We start from the raw sequence: 18,167 nt of genomic DNA on the forward strand, positions 1-18,167 counted from the left end.
CATGAGAGAATAGCTGACTTATTTTTGATACCAAAATAGATAAGGGTATATTGGTGCATCTCTTTCAAGGGAGTGTATTATAGAATTTTCCTATACAAATTATTATGAATTAAATTTTTTTAAAAATTTTAATTGGAAGCTCCTATGGTGCACATTGATGCATTCTTTATTTGTTTTAACATTCAAGATAACTTTTAGTCTAATTTCTTTTCATAGTCGTTAAGATTATAGTTATTTAAGAAATCTTGTAAAATTTTAAGAAATTCAGAATTACATACCGTATAAAAAATTATATTCAAACAGTCTATTTCACACACGTATAAATTAACAGAATTATACATAGAATACATTGTTTGAAACTTATTTTCGGTGAGGTAATTTTATTTTTTTAATTTCTTATAATTTTACAGATTATCTTAAATAACTACAATATACACACCCATAAAAAAAATTAAACTAAAATCATCTCCTGAATGTCAAAATAAATAATGGTACATCTGTGCGATTATTTTAAATTTATTTAATAATAATAATAATAATAATAATAATAATAATAATAATAATAATAATAATAATAATAATTTACACACTAAAATTTGATCTAAGTAAAATTGGTATGATATAATGAGTTGGCATAATTGATGTATGTGGACTAAGATCACTCAACATATCATGTGGATTGTCTAGTATCTACTACAATTAATAAACAAATTATACAATAAAGCTTTGTTATAATCCAATTGGACATGAATTTAAACTTGTTCGATCCAATCTAGTTTGACCCACTTCAACCTAAAATCACTAATGCACATTGTATCAAATCAATAATTTTGGGAAATTTATATGGTATACTAACTTTTGTCATTTTTTTACAAAAATATTGTCAGGCGGTATTTTTTACTTTTTTACTGTGTTTTCTTATAAGTTTCATACTGCAGTATACTGTGTTAAGTTTTCACTGGTGTTCTACTGGTGTTTTACTAGTGTTTTAATGCTGTTTTGAGTTGTTCTGCTTTGTGTTTTACTGGTGTTTTATAAAAACACAGTATTTTTGAAAAAAATTCTGTGTGACAGTATTTTTGTAAAAGTTAATCCAAATTCCAGTATTTTTTGTAAGTTTCCTATAATTTTTTACCCTCATAATTTTTTTTAAAAAAATACATTTTTAGACCTTATTTTTATTAACACAATTATGGTTAAAATATTTTCAGAAAGATTTTTATTCATGAGGTAATGGACTTAGAAATAAGGTAAGTCTCCTTTTGGGGATCCATTTTTATGGGATTTTAATTTTTATCGAAACGTTGTGACCAATTGATTCATCTGAATTTTTTGTTTCAAACACATAAATAATTAGAGTTTGAAAAAAAAGTATAATTATTTGAAAAGGCTAATAAAGTATTATTTATGGACAATATGATTTGTAAAATTAAAAATGTTAAAAATGAAACGTATAATTGTAAAAAAAATTAGTAAATCTCCCTAAAATATGTAATTCAACAAATATATCTACAATAGTATTATTATTATTTTTGTTTAAAAATTCTCTAGAATATCTCATTAAATATATCTACCATTTTAAATTATTTAGATTATCGAATCAAATTCCAAATAACTTATTAAAAAGAAATAAAAAACAGAACAACAAACTATATGAAATTTAACTTTTAACACTCAAAATAATTGAGAATTTCCAAAAAAAAAAAAAAAAAAAAAAATACCGAAACCTAAATAGCTACATTAAATATCATTATATAAAAAAATTAAAGCTATAGCTTCTTCCATTAAAAAAAAATTAAGCCTATAACTTTTCTATATATCAATAACTAAAGTAAACTGCACCCCTTTTTACGATTAGGATTGCACTAAAGAATTAGCCATTATTATTTTGTTAAAATGCCCTCAAAACCTAAAACCTTTATATTATTTATATGGTTTAAGATGTTTTTACAATGCACCCTTTAAAACAAAATTACCGATTGACCTCTTATCTCTTTCGTTATCTGAGAAATTTTTTTATTCTATTTTCTTTTAGAGCAATTTGCGGCGAAACCCCCTTATGTTTTGATTTTTATACACTTAACCCCCTTATCTTTATTTTTGGTGGCAAAACCCCCTTATGTTTTAATTTTTATACACTTAACCCCCTTATCTTTTTTTTTTTTTTGTGGCAAAACCCCCTTATGTTTTAATTTTTATACACTTAACCCCCTTATCTTTTTTTTTTGGTGGCAAAACCCCCTTATGTTTATTTTTCTTTGCAAATTTGACACGCCAGTTAAATATTACCGTTAAATATCAACTGGATGACCACTGTATACACTTTTGTATAAGTAACGGTAAAACCTCGAAGTCGATACAGTAGTAATCCGGTTAGTATTTAACGGTAATATTTAACTAAAACTTTAAATTTGCAAAGAAAAGTAAACTGAAGGGTTTTGCCACCAAAACAAAAGATAGAGGGGTTAAGTGTATAAAAATTAAAACATAAGGGAGTTTTGCCACCAAAAAAAAAGATAAGGGGGTTAAGTGTATAAAAATTAAAACATAAGGGGTTTTGCCACCAAAAATAAAGATAAGGGGGTTAAGTGTATAAAAATCAAAACATAAGGGGGTTTCGTCGCAAATTGCTCTTTCTTTTATAGTCGTTTACATTGTAGTTATTTAAGACATTCTGTAAAATTTTGAGAGATTTGGACAAATTTAATACGCTGAAAATAAATTTAAGACAGTTTATTGTACACGAGATTCTTTTATTTTATACGAGTGTAAAATAGTTATTATTTTGAAGGGCATATTTATACCCGAAACTCACCCGACCTAAAACCTAAAAAACGGGTTTTAATTTTAGTAGACTGAATTTGGGTGTAACCTGGTTCTGTACCGGGCCGAGTTCGAGTTTAATATTTTTGAAAACCCAAAACTTGAAACCTGCCCGAATCCCGGTTAGCATTTTTTTTTTTTAATTTTTTATGTATAGATATTATATATGTCTTTTTTTTTTTAATTGTGAATTTGTGAGTGTGTGTTAAATTATTAGTGTGTTAGTTTATGTAATGTGTATATATAATAATATATTGTATAATTGTATGATTTTGTAAATTTTTTTGTTGAAAAAGTGATATTTAAGGAAAAGTCTAGCCTAACTCAAAACCTAATCCAACCCAACCAAACTCGTCCCAACCAGAACTCGACCCACCCAGACTTGAAACACGAAAAACTCGGTCTACATACGGACGGATTCGGTCCCAAGATTCCAAAATTTGAACCCAAAAAACCCAAATCGGAAAACTAAAAACCCATTAAAACACACCTGATGTGCACCCCTACCATTATTATTTTGCTAAAATGCCCTCAAAACCTAAAACCTTTATTTATTTATATGGTTTGATATTAGGGGTGTTCATAAAGTATCCGATCCAATCCAATCCGCACGATCCAATCCAATCTAATCCGCAAAATGCGGATATCCGCACTTGTGCGGATTGGATTGGATTGAAAAATCTAAAATCCGCACTTGTGCGGATTGGATGTTGTTTGACCTCAAAAAGTAACCGATCCAATCCAATCCGCACTTAATTATATATATTTTTTTAAAAAATTATAATATGTAATATATATTAATTAAAAAAAGACACAAACTTTTAATTTCTTAATCTTTTTTAGTAATATATTGAGTTGGTGCATTTTATTAATTTTGTAATAAAAAACACAAGAAAAATAATTCTTATTCATATAGACACATATACATAAAGTTTAAATATATATATACTAGCTTATTTATTTTAGTAATTAGATACATATATATTTGAGTGTAAATCTAAAGATAAGTATATATATATTGATATATGTATATTGGTTTAATTTGTATATAAATAGAGATGGAAATAGATTAGTATTGGAGATTAAGAAACAATAGTCTTTTTTTAATTTTTTTTCTATGAAATATTAAATAATTTATTATTAAAAAAGTAACCGATCCAAAATAACCGATCCAATCTGTACTATTGCGGATTGGATTGGATTGGATTTAAACTCTTATGCGGATCGGATTGGATCCAAAATATAAAATCCGCACTTAGTGCGGATTGGATGTTGTTTGACCAAAAATGTGCGGATTGGATCGAATGAACACCCCTATTTGATATTATACTACTTTTCATTACAGTTGGCTCTTTACTGCCTTTACTTGAATTCTGGTCCTTTTAAAGTTAAGTAGGTCCCAAAACCAAATCCCTCTTCTTTATGTTTTTATTAAAAACATTATTGTATATTTGTACTATAATTATATAATCTACTTTTTCAATACATGTTTTGTTTGGTTGTGGTGTAAATGTTGGTCAAACCTAAAATCCCTTCTTCTTAGCTAATAATTAAGCTTGACCCACTTATTATTATTATTTTAATTATCATCCCTATCATTTTTCCTTTGAAGTTTGGGCTTTTATAGCTTTTTTTTTTGTTTATTTATTCATATTGTATAAGAGCCTTTATTCATATGGGTTTTGTATTAAAATATAAGTGGAAAAAGCAATAGTATTTGTTGTCTACAGAAACATGTATATACACTAACACTAATGCCATTATTTAAGTATTTCAAATAAAAATGTTTTACTTATTTCAAAATTAAGGTTAATATTTTTTTAAAAAAAGGATATTAAGTATTTTGGGTTTTCTATAAAGTATTAACATTTATTAAGTTTTATTTAATATATTACTCTATTCATCTTTATATTGTATTTTTAGTGACTTATTCTAATAGAAAATACAATGTATAAATAATTTCAATGATTTTATTTATTATTACTATGTGTTTCATTTTCACTATTGTGTTTATGTATATGGATATAAAACTTTGTGTTTTTATAAATAAAAGAAAAACTTAAAACTATGTTTTCCGAATAAATTTTTAGAAACTTTTACTTAAATTAGTTGTATTTTTTTTTTTTAAATAAATAGTTGTTGTATTTCGAATCACTTTAATAATTTTATTCTTCTGAATTTATGAACTTTCATGTGGAGAATTAATTCTTTTGGTGCAAGATACTAAAAATGATAAGAAATAATTATTATAATAATAATAATCTTATTTACTTATTTATTTTGGCTAAAATTTTCTTATTTATTTCTCAATTATTACAAACTTCACCTTTTGGCTCAAACTATTTTATTCCCTTATCCAAATATATTCCCAATAGTTACTACTACTTACCTATTTTCCTTTCAAAGCAATATAAAACCTAATTTATTCATTTAAAAAAAAACCAATTAATTATTTCATAAAAATAGTTAAAAACACATTATTTATAACCATGCAAATTGACTTTACCATAAATATGTAAAAATTTTCCTTTAAAAAAAACAATACAAAAACTAATTATTGCACTTTGCATACATGGAAAGCAATGAGTGGAAATCCAAAACACAAGCACGTGGTCTGTGCCGCAGAGAATCAAAACTCCACTGAAACAGTTTCCTATGCAAAGGCGTGGAAGCTATCAAGTACAGCACAGTACACCATAAGCAAGCATAGACTCTAATAATTCAGTTATTCGAAGTAGAACCAAAGCTCAAATCCCCACTCTTTATTATCACGCGCTTAAACAAAGGAGATTAATAAAGTACACAAAACCGTACAAAAAGAGAAAAGTGTAATACACGCTCTGGTTAGGAGAGTGGGTCCAACCAAATTATAATAGACCATGACCATAATAATAATAATAAATTAAATAATCATGATTATTGGATTGTTACTATAATTGTTATTAATTTCACTGTCACGTGCGATCTTTGGATTCTTTAACTTCTTCGACCCCACCACGTGATCTGTCTCAGTATTTAATTACCAAATTGCCCCTAGGTATCTATTTTATTTATTTTTTTACCCCTAACCTAAAAATAAATAAATAAAATAAAAAATAAAAACGGCTAGTGCCACTGCAAAGCTCTGAAAAAGCTTATATTTCTCTCTTTTTTTCTTTCTTAATTTCACACGGATGGAGTTTATATTCCCAAGAGAAAATAATAATAATAATTTTTCTTTAATTGATGGGTCTCAATCTAATTAATCTTCATAGTATGAATTTGATGCCATAGAATGGAAACTTTGGGGGTTTTGTAAAATTCATGAGTGAAGAATAAGAAGAAAAAAAGATGAGACCTTTTGAAGAAAGGAAAATTTAGATATAAAGTGAGATAGTGATATATTATATGTTTCTTCAAATTTCTCTTTTCATCTTAAGAAAATGACTTTACTTATGTGAAAAGAAAAAAAAAATCATAATTGGAGTTGAATATATCATAATTACCTTATATATAAGGTAATCATAAGGTAGGTAAAGAATAAGCACCTCTTAAAAATTAACATATAGAAGTAATTTTTACTAAAAATACAGCTACTTTTAGTGAATTTTTTAGTCACAATATAAATTTTTTGTGATTAAATATGACTTTTAGTCACAAAAAAATATATTTATAACTAAAAGTATAATATTTAAATATAAGTTATCACTAATTTAATTTTATAAATATTGTAATTAAAAGAACATTTAGTCACAATAAACTGACTAATATCTTTAGTCACAAATTTTTTAATCACAACATAAAATGATAATTTATAATTAGTTACAATTTTATTTTTACTTTAATTATAAATTTTAGCGTGACTAAAGTAAATTTTTTTATAACATTTGGATGCCAAAAATTAGTTCATATAATTTTCAATTTTTAAGTTTGGCAATAAAGTTAATAATTATACATAAATAGTAATTAATAATAATATTTTGTGTAATTATACCAATTCTCATGAAATTATCATAATTGATGAGTGTATATCTCAATTACATCAAATTAGTGTGACATTACTTAATTAAAAATTAAACACACATACCAAATCTCATTATTACTCTAAATCATACTTAATTCTAATTACATTTTACATATAGGCCTACCTAAAAAGGAATACTCTTGTTACTATCTAGGAGAACAAGTGTGACCACCATCCTTTGTCCCAAAAGGGAGAGATAAAAAACTTTTTTATTCAAAAAAATATTTCTTTTATCTTCACACTTTAAATCTTTATTATTATTAGTTGTATGTGTATAGGTTTTTTTTTTCTTTTTCTTAAGGGATAAAATACTAAGGTTGTTCAACCCCTTTTGCTAGACTTTTTCTAACTCTTTTTTGGCTACCAAGATTCTCTACCAAAAGAAACCCATCACTAATTGGCCATGCATACAATGACACATAATAATAATAATAAAATCATATTATCTATTCACAAACTACAACCCTAGGCCCATCATTCACTCATTGTTTATTTTTAAAAATTATTTATGTAAACAAACTCATAATGGGGCAAACCCTATTTGTCTTATCAAAACAAGGTATGTCCATTGTGATCTTTTGAAAATGTTCATCACTTGTAAATGATAGAGTTTTTCTAACATGGGATGGAAAACTTTTAAAGAATAAACTAACAATAATAATAAAGAAATATTATATAATGTTTCTAAAATGCATCCTTAAAACATAATATATTTTTTTATGTTGTCAAACATATATATAGTTCTAATTTTATTTTATTTTATTTTTATATAATAATATATATTGTAGCTATTTAAAATATTCAATTAATTTTTGAGAATTTTATAAAAATTATAGTGCCTAAAATAAAATTTAAACAATCAATTTAATACGTGTATAAAATAAAACAGATACATATAACAAATTATTTTAATTTTATATTCAATATTAAAATTTATTCAAAATTTATTAAAAAAAAAACAAATAAAATAAAATACCTTAACATATATTTAGAAATGTATACTACCACATAAAAAGAAAAGTAAATTTATAGTTATTTAAATATTGAAAGAAAAATCTATTGTACACGATGGTAAAATGGTTACATTCTTCTAAAATTTGGAAGGTGCTAAGTCGTGGTAGATCTGCATCTTTGGCGGAGTTGCTTGTTTACCTCTTTGAGGTGCTTGATACGAATCATTTTGCTCTGTTAGCTGTGTTATGGTGGTGGTTGTGGTATGATGAGAATTTTGTTCTGTTTGAGAAAAAACAATCTAGATTGGGTGTGATTAATGTGTTAGCTAAGGAAGCTTTGGAGGAGTTTCAAGGTGTAGGGGTAAGTTGTGGGGGTCGGGTTTTGGGTGCTTCGGAGGCAGGGGAGGCTAGGCTGGGTGCCGGGGGTGGTGGTGTTAGCCAGGGGCGGTTGGGTAGGGGTGGTGCTGGGGTGGGAAGGGCGCGGTGGTGTTCACCTGGGGTGGGTGAATTTGTGTTGTCTGTGGATGCGGCTGTCACTCCGGGTAGGGGCTTTGCGGGTTTTGGGGGAGTTATCCGCGGTGGTGAGGGGGTGGTGTGGGCGTCTTGGGCTGTGGGCGCCGTTGGGGATTTTCAGGTGGCGGTGACCGAGCTCCTAGCTCTCCGTGTGGGTCTTTTATGGGCTAATAGATTGGGGTTTTCTTTGGTGCGTGTGGAGACAGATTCTACTGTGGTAAGCTCGTGGATTAATTATCCGGATAATATTCTTATGTTTAAACCAATTGTTGAGGAGATTATTTCTCTTTTAGCTGTTGTTGATGGTAGTTCTTGTTGTGCCGTTTCGCGTGATGCGAATGGTGTGGCCCACGCACTAGCTAAGTCTGTTACTAGTTCTATAGGAGTTCATTTGTGGACTGATACTTGTCCTAAATTTATTAGTGCTCCTGTAACAGCTGATTTGATTTGAATAACATGCTTTCTTTCAAAAAAAATAATAAAAAATAAAAAAAATTACCCTAAAGAACTAAATTCATAAAAGCATCCTAAAAACATAAAGGGTGCATTAATACAAATATTTTTGGAATGGATTCTAAAATTTTGCAATATCATAATATATGTATAGTAGTGTAGTACAAATCTTCAATTATTACAAAAACACAAGGGTAATATGGTCATTTCCTCTAACAAGTCCCAAATGAGAATAAGGGTCCCTCCCTACTCCCTACACTACACTCTTCTCTGTCACTCAGTTTCATATTTTTCCTATTTTGCTAAAGACAAACTCCATTTTCGTCACCTTTCTCTCTCTCTCTCTCTCTCTCTCTCTCTCAAAACCTAACAAAACACCCCAAAGATCTAATCTTTCTCACAAATCTCACAAACCCCATTTCAGATTCAAAGAAAGTTTCAATATTTCATCCAAAAATGTCGAAGAAAACTCACTAAGAAAAAAAAAACACTAAATCAATGGAGTCCGATCAAAGAGAGAGACCCCATCTCACAACAACCAGTACCGGCGGCGGCGGCGGAACAAGCGAGCTTTTCATCTGTTTCACTTCTCGACTCTCATCTAAATCGATTCTCAGTCCCGGCAGAGCCGCCAGAGACTCTTCCTCTCAAATCTCCCTTTCTTCTTCACTCAGTCGCCGGCTCAGAACCAGTGGAAGTCTAAAAAGCTCAGCCGGAGCCGGTCAAGCCTCGCCGATGTTTCCCACCGGCGGGAAGAAACGTGGCTCGGCTGCTTTCGAAAACCCAGAACCGTCTTCTCCTAAAGTCACTTGTATCGGTCAAGTGAGAGTGAAGACCAAAAAACAGAGCAAGAAACTAAGAAACAGATCGAAAAGAAAGTCCGGCGCCGGTACCGGTACGGGAGGAGGAGAAGCAAGCTTTAGAAGAGGGGAGAAAAGCTTAAATGAGACAACTTTATCATCATCTTCTTCATCTTGTTCGGTTAATCATAATCATCGAAATCAGAAATGGGTTCATCTTCCATTAACGATTTGTGAAGCTTTAAGAGCTTTTAGTGCTGATTTGAACTGTTTCTTACCTTGTAAATCTTCTTGTACTAATAACAGTGATGAACATAATAAACAACATGGTAATAAAGAGAAGAGAGTTAGATCGGAGAATGGTGGTGGTTCTTCTTGTGGTGGTGCTTTTGCTAGGTGGTTGGTTTCTGTTCAAGATGGTGAAAATGGTAGGAGGAGAGAGATTGAGCTTGTGGTTGGTGATGATGATGATGATGATGAAGAACAAGAACAACAACAGAGAAGATTGGCTTTGCCTGAGATGGTTAGAGGAAGTAGTCAAAGAAGGCAAGTTTTTGAAGGGATTGAGTTTAGAGAAGAAGAAGATGATGATGGTGATGATGATGGTGATGGTGATGATGATGAGGAGGAGAAGGGTAGGGTTAGTATTTGTATTCCACCTAAGAATGCTTTGTTGCTTATGAGATGTAGATCTGATCCTGTAAAAATGGCTGCTTTGTCTAATCGGTTTTGGGAATCTCCTCCTAAGAAAGAACAAGAAGAAGAAGAAGAAGTTGTTGTTGATGATGATGATGATGAAGAGAGTGAGGAAGAATTGAAATGTGAAGAGGAAGTAATTACAACAGTTGAAGAAGTAGCTGTGGAATCTGATGAGGTTGAAGTTGTTATTAATGGAGATGATGAAGAAGAAGAAAAGGAAGAGAAAGTTGAGAACTTTGAGGTGTTGTTGAATGAGAATGGAGATAATGGAGAAGGGTTAAGTTCTGGAATTGAAGCTTTAATGGAAGAAGAAGAACTGGAGAAAGAAAATGAAGAAGAAATGGAAGAGAAAGTTGAAAATTTTGAAGCTTTAATGGAAAAACCAGAGAAAGATAGTGAAGAAGAAGAAGAAGAAACAGGTAAGTTAGGTGGAGAAAGTTCTGATTTTTATGGCTGTTTATCTGAAATTCCAGAGGTTGAAGATGATGACAATGCAGTCAAATCAGTACTTGAGAAAGAAGAAGAGCAAACCCTAGAAGTCGAAGAAGAGCAAACCCTAGAAGTCGAAGAAGAATCAAACCCAGAACCAGTAGAAGAAAAAGTCAAAGAAGAGTCAACGGTACAAGACGAAGAAGAAGAAGACTCACCTGGATCCAAACCCGAACCCGAACCCGAGAAACAGGAAGAGAGCGAAGATAAAGTAGGTCGGAAAAGCGGGTCGGGTTTACCAGATTGCTTACTGTTAATGATGTGTGAGCCGAAGTTATCCATGGAAGTGTCTAAGGAGACTTGGATCTGTAGTACGGACTTTATCCGGTGGATACCGGATCGAAGGCCCAATTCGAAGAAGGGTTCGGGTTTGGGCCCAGGCCCAGGTGTGGAAGAGCCCAAAAAACGGCCCAGTATTGTTGTTAACGGCGGCCCTAATCGTGGTCTGCCGCCTATTCAGCCGCCGAGATCTTCTGTGTCGTTTCCGATTACGGCGGCGGCGCCGCAATCTATGGCTAACGTTATTGAACAGAAGTTAGTTGGCTCTGCTAAGCCGTACGAGCCGTTTGTGCTCACGCGCTGCAAATCTGAGCCGATGAGATCGACTGCGGCGGCTAAGTTAGCTCAGGAGGCTTGTTTTTGGAAGAATAGGAAGCTTGAGCCGCATCATCCGGCTTCGCTTGGGGTTGGCGCGGCTGGGGTTGGGTTTTGAGCCGAGAAATTTTAAAAATTAATATTAATTATTAGAAAATTTTTATAATGGGTGTGTGGTAAATTAGAAAATTTTATGGTTTATTGTAGTTTTTTTTTTTTTTTTTTTTAAATAATAGAAAAATGTATGGTTTGGTCTTGTTTGTAAATGTTTAGTTAAATGGTTTTAAGGATATTTTTTTAAAAAAAATTAATAATTTTCTTGTTCTTTTTATATTTGGTACTAATTCTTTTGTGTGTAATAAATTTTTGTTTGGAAGGCATGTTTTTGAGACCATGCATGAATATTTCTTGAAATAGCAAATAAAATATTGTTGTAGATTTTGATTTTTTCTAATCCATTAAAAAATAAAATAATCAAACAAGATAAATTATAATATTATCTAATGTTGTGTAGAAATTAGCAAAGATCATAAAATTAATAAATGATATCATAGGATTCAAATTTCAATAATCTTAATCTTATCACTTTCTTTTAAATTTTTATAAATATAGATATAAAGATATAAAAAAACAATTCTTTGTACAAGACATGTTTTTTCAGACATTAATTATAATTTTAATTTTATGTGAATTTAATATATTTAATTTGCTAATTAGTATCTAAGATTTCACATTATTGAAGTTATATTTGTTAAGATTTAGGATTTAAAAGAAAAAAAATGTGTTGATTGGCAATTATTATTATTTCCATAATAATAGGTGAAATTAAAGTTTATCCCCAGAAGAGAAAATCATATATAAAAAATGTAATTAGATCTAGATAAATAAAATATAAATATATCCATTTAACAATTTCTTATTTAATAAAATTTTGTTTTTTTTCTTCCCAAGATATATATTATTTAAAGTGAGACAAGTACCATGTTTTGAAATCATTAAATTCATTGTTTTGTTATTCCTTTTTTTTTTTCCTGAAAAAAATTTAAAAAATAATAAATGTGTATTTTTGTGTGATTAGTTGAATGAATTATCAAATTCAGATTACTTGGTTACATGGTATGTACTTGAATTACTATTATTGTTGTTGTCTTTGAAATACTAAAGACAATATTAATAATTGTAAAATAATAATTTAACTTGGACTAAAAGCCTAAAATAAGTGAACTCAAATCACTATTTTTTTAGCTAAAATTGTTATAGTGATTATTTTTAATCTCTATTTATAAGTATTTGTAGTACTTTAGCATAAACAAAGTCTATATATAAACCCTATATATATTTAACATGATTGTGTATAATATAGTTAGATGAGATCGCTCATTTTATTTTATTTTTAAAAAAAATTAATTTAGCATACTAAAATCAATATTCAAGTAACTTATTGCAATTATGGTTATTTCAATATATTATTCGTGTACAATAATTTATTTGAATCACGAGTTGCATATCTTAAATTATTTAAAATTTTATAAAAAATTATGAATATTTTCTATAACTACATATTAAAGAAAAAAAAAATCCAAATTTTAACTTTTCAATGTACAAAAAAAATATATAAAAAATAATTAAATAATCACTAGTGTTACATACAGATAGATCTTAACCAACTCCTTTTAAAAATTACATAGTTTGGTGAATTTGGTAATACTTTATGGTAATAGTAAAAAATAAAAGCTAGATGGTAACCAACTCAACTCTACTTGATCTATGCACATGGGTTAGTTGATGGTAGTTTGGAAGGTTTATGACTTATTTACACAAAGGTGAATCTAAAGTATTTGATTTGATATTGTTTTGTTTTTATTGAAGATAAAAAAAAAAATCATTTGGTGATAATCTTATTTTTATACTTATTGACTTATAATAAATTTGGTATTTTCAAATGTTAAATTATAGTTTTTGGCTGGTAAATAGAATAGTTTTTGAAGACATAAATGAATACATTAATAACAAAATACTATAACATGGAAACAAACGAAACAAACGAAACCTTATGGCATGTTTAGTTTGTTGTAATGGAAATAGTAATAGAATCAAATTATCTATTACAATGTTTGCTTTGCTTTTAAAAGTGATGTAATGTGATTATATTGTAATCATAATTACATTAAACAAGGGAATCCCTATTACATTAGAAAAGCTATGTAATGAGGATTACATTACAAAAGACTAAATAAAATAAAGCTAAAATGACTCTAATACCCTTTTTTATATAAATATAAAAATTAAAGTAAGGGGATAATTTTGTCAATTTATCATTTATTCTAATAACAAACCAAACATCTTAATCAATTCCTATTACTATTCTTATTCCATTATATTACTATTATATTCTACCAAACCAAACATCACCTTAACTAATTAAATATATACATTGATGTTTCATTGTTCTCTATATTTTTCATTTTCTAACATCTTTGCTTTGAGAGGTCTAGACCCCTTAACTCTACAAATAAAGAAACAAAACTTGAGTCGATTCCATTAGGCCCGACCTTGGTTATAGGCGAGTTAGGCTTGTGCCTATGACCCACTTAATCCAAGAGCCCAATATTTTTTTTTTATCCTTTTAAAATTACACGTTTTTTTTATTATATATAAGGGTTCTAAAATATTTTTTTTCTTATGACCTATTAAATTTCAAGATCGACCTTCCATCTTCATAATTTGCTATGCCTTGTGCCTTGTTTACAAAGATGAATGGGTTTAGGTATATGATTTTGTGATTTATTGGTGTTATGATAAGAGTTTTTGTTTTCTAACTTTTGGTAGGGTTTGGATTATGAAATGAAATGGGACAATTGGAAGTGACAATATTGGAAATGGATTCAATTGATGTGGTTTTCTACTTTGTTGTTGTTGTTGTCTAGTATTTCTTGCAATAATAGTAGACACTAATATAGTAGTGAAACCCTATTATTTTGGAGTTTGGAATATTTATGGATAAGGTATTAGTTGTACCATTATTGGACTACTTGTTGAAAATGAGTCTTTAATAAGTCTTCATCAATGATATATAATCATCCTTTTGTTTCACACCACTAAGTTTAGCTTTTCACAAATTAATGTCTCTAACTTTTTAGATTTATTGCTAAATCATTTTTGAGTGATGTTATAGTAATTAAGGTGAATTTTTATTTTTATGGAGTTTTTTTCTTAATAAAGTTTACAAAAATATGATTTTTCTTTTTTTTTTTTAAAAAAAAAAATTACTCTATAGAATTCAAAATAAAAAATATATGAAAACAATTTAGTTACTCTTAGGTTAACCAAAGAGTAACCAATTATTTTATATTATTTTTATTATTTTTTAAAAAAATTTCCAATAATATATATATTTTTTAAAGAGAGCATATTTTTGCACAAATCATATAAAAGCCCATAAAATGTGTAATTTCACTTAAATAATGTATATGCAATTTTAAATTCTTGTGTTTTAGTTTAGTTTAATTCTAGAAAACTTTAAATAAAACACTATTTTTGGTAAAAATTTAACACTTTAATTCACGAAAATAATAAGAAAATTATATAAAAATAACATAAAAACAACATCAAAATAATATAAAAATAATATACAAATGAAAAACAAAAAACCAATAGAAAAACAATAATAAAATAACAAGAATACAATATAAAAATAACATGAAAATATCAAAAGACTATATTTTATATGAATAAAATCTTAAAAATCATAAAAAAAATATTTAAAATTCCGTACAACCATATTTTTATAATTTTTATAGAATCTTTGTTTCGAAAACTACACATGATTCTCTGTTTCAAGGGACAATTATATAAAACACTAATTTTTGTAATTTTTTTTTTTATATTTTTACGTTTAAAGTTTTTTTCTTTTATATATTTTTACGGTATTTTATAAAAATACAAGACAACAATATAAAAATAATGTACAAATAACAAAAAATCAATAACAAAATGATAAAAGTACAACATAAAAATATACCAAATATCGTATTATGTAAATAAAATTTAAAAAACCGTAAAATATTAAAACTTTCGTACCGAATGTATTTTTTTCATTTTTTTTTATTATTTTTGTGTTTTTTTTTTTGGAAATTATCCGTTTTTTCAAATGACTGAAAATAATTTTTCTAAGGTTTGAAATGGGGTAAATTGAAAAATGCATCTTTTATTTATCAATTAACTAAATCTACCTCTAATTTATATTTAATTGAAACATACCCACTGTACCCAAAATACTCTGAGATAGGAGAGTCACGTGGAGAGTATATTGAAGTGACATGGGTAAAATTGGTAAAATGTTTAAAAAAAGAGGTAAAAATAATAAACTTTAAAAAAGAGGGTAAAAATAAAAAAAGACTAAAAAAAGGATAGACTATAGAGTCTAATTTTCTGGTTGGGACATTTTTCTACAAAGCCCAACAACAATATTTCCCAACTCAGATCCAAAAACCTATCTTGTCTTCGTTTCATTCTTGTAAGCGAAAAGATTCAAACTTTCCATCAGTTTGGCCGGAAAATCAACAACCCTTTTACTCAAATCCACAGGTAATCTTCACCCACTTCTGCTTTTTCACTTAGATTAGTTCTATTCAATGACTTATGTTTTTCCTATATTTGGGTTTTTAGAATTTGGGTTTATAAGATGATAGCAATTGTAGTAGCTGTGGTTCTGGCTTTACTTTTGGGAGCTTTTGTTTTGATTCCCAGACCCCCAAAATCTGGTAAATTGTTCTTTTCTTTGGACCTTGTTTTGGGATTGATATGCAATAATCAAGTATAATGAATTGGGTTTGGTTTGGGAATGTGTTTGTGAAACAGGTCATACAAAGAATGATCAGTCAAATGTTAAACTCAATAAGGTGATTTTTTTTCATTCAATAACTGAACTCATTTCTTTCTTGTATGTTATAGACTAAGTGATTATGTTTACTGATTGTCTTTGGAGTTATGGACATTTAGGTAGAATGGAAACAATTTTTATTCTATTCTTTTAAGTATTAGAATTTTATTTCTTATTCTAGCTATATTTTCATTCCTTTGACGCCACTTAATGAAGTATTTGTTATGTGAGTTTTAATTGGAGAAAGTAGACTTAGAGGAAATATGAAACCAAGTATTAAAGGGGATTAATATTACCGCTTTTTAATTTAAAAAGCGAGACCTACTTGGAAACACAAACTTCTTGGTCATTAAAATTTAATTTAAGTTTGACATTCTTATTAGTTATTTGCATCAAGTTTAAACTTCATACTAAACGTCTTAATCGGGTGCGTTTGGAAGTAACTGTGTAATTATTAGGGTAGTACAGTAAAGTAATTACACTATATTTTAAAATACAATGTGTGTTTGGGTATACAGTGTTAATTTATTAAGAATTTTTAATTTCTTGTTTGGCAAAATAGTTAATAATTACACAAAAAAATAATAATTTTTAGTAAATAATATTTACAATGTGTGAGAATTGGAGAGTGTAATTGAAGTCTCTTACTTACCTCCAATTACACAAATACATTATAATTACGGGGTCAGAAAAATATCTAAAATTGTGTTATTACCTTCAATTCCAAGTCTCTCTTCGTCTTTCCAAACACACCCTTAAAAATCTCCCATTTCCAAAATTTATAAATCAGAAATTTGCTTAAATAAATTCACTCTTTTACATATTATTTAAATCTATATTGAATTGATCATTTGCTTAGAATAAATTACTAGAAAATAAGTTGGATGCAAAGTAGGATCTATAATGGTTTTGGAATGAACATGAATTCTCCTTTAGGTGATGAAAAGGCTTTTGCCATTGCATCCACAATTCCTTAGAAATTTCACTTTTGACATTTGAGAAATATGGATTTTGTTTTATAACAAATTTCTTTTTATTATGTTTTCATAAATGGAGATGAGGATTGGATAAGATAAAACTATCCATATATTTTCAATGGGATTAATTTGATAACAATTACATTGTAAAAGTTAAGATTTCTGTACAAGATCACATTCCATTTGTTCATATGATTCAAGTGCTTTTGTTACTAATCAATACTTAATGGAATTAACTTAACTCTGTTTTATTTAGGGAACAAAACTATACACCAAATCAGAAGTCTCTTTGCACAACAAGGGAACTGATTGTTGGATCATCATTAAAGACAAGGTTATTTTTTGATTTTGGGGGATGTTTAGAATCATTTGATTATCTAAATCTTGATTCATTTTCTTCTGTATAATCAATCCCTTTTGACAATGATAGGTATATGATGTTACCTCGTATGTAGAGGAACACCCCGGCGGTGATGCCATTCTTGCACATGCCGGGGATGATTCAACCGAAGGCTTTTACGGGTATGTGAGTCTTTTGTTTCGGTTCTTTTGTTATGTTAAAACAGTTATGTTCTACACAACAAGTAAGCTTGTTTTTCCATGTTGTAGGCCACAACATGCAACTCGAGTTTTCGATATGATCGAAGACTTTCACATAGGCAATTTGGAGAAGTCATGATGTTTTCCATTGAGAAAGGCTTATTTTACAGCCTTCATCTACTCTTAAGATAGAAAGCTTGGGTAGAATCATTTAAGACAATTTGCTAGGATGATAAATTTTGTATTTATTTTTGTGTTTTTGTTATTTAATCCTTGAAACTAGATTCTCAACATGGGAATTTAGAGAGATTTTTGTGGTAGTTATTTGTTTTCTATATTAGTTGTAAAATTAAAATTTGTAGGATCTAATATTAAATTGTACTAATAATGATATGAGACTCTAGGATGGTGTTGATTACCATTGGTACTTTTTGCATATCT

General features: G+C 28.6%; 2 protein-coding genes across 3 annotated transcripts; both read left to right on the forward strand.

Moving 5' to 3' along the window:
• Positions 1 to 9,005: 9,005 nt before the first annotated feature.
• On the forward strand, positions 9,006 to 11,528 carry LOC115697274 (uncharacterized). Its single transcript, XM_030624210.2, has one exon. It carries the CDS (start codon positions 9,244 to 9,246, stop codon positions 11,443 to 11,445), a length of 2,202 nt encoding a protein of 733 aa, XP_030480070.2. The 5' UTR covers positions 9,006 to 9,243; the 3' UTR covers positions 11,446 to 11,528.
• A 4,211-nt stretch (positions 11,529 to 15,739) lies between these two features.
• LOC115697002 (cytochrome B5-like protein) lies at positions 15,740 to 18,147 on the forward strand. Of its 2 annotated transcripts, none has more exons than XM_030623902.2 (6): positions 15,740 to 15,914; positions 15,996 to 16,090; positions 16,188 to 16,228; positions 17,443 to 17,520; positions 17,617 to 17,708; positions 17,796 to 18,147. In XM_030623902.2, exons 2-6 carry the CDS (start codon positions 16,012 to 16,014, stop codon positions 17,863 to 17,865), a joined length of 360 nt encoding a protein of 119 aa, XP_030479762.2. In that variant the 5' UTR covers positions 15,740 to 15,914; positions 15,996 to 16,011; the 3' UTR covers positions 17,866 to 18,147. The 2 variants fall into 2 exon arrangements, with proteins under 2 accessions (XP_030479762.2, XP_060957556.1); XM_061101573.1 differs by having other exon boundaries at positions 15,757 to 15,914; positions 16,012 to 16,090.
• Positions 18,148 to 18,167: the final 20 nt, after the last annotated feature.

Source organism: Cannabis sativa, chromosome 7 (assembly GCF_029168945.1).
Source record: "Cannabis sativa cultivar Pink pepper isolate KNU-18-1 chromosome 7, ASM2916894v1, whole genome shotgun sequence".
Lineage (NCBI taxonomy): Eukaryota > Viridiplantae > Streptophyta > Magnoliopsida > Rosales > Cannabaceae > Cannabis > Cannabis sativa.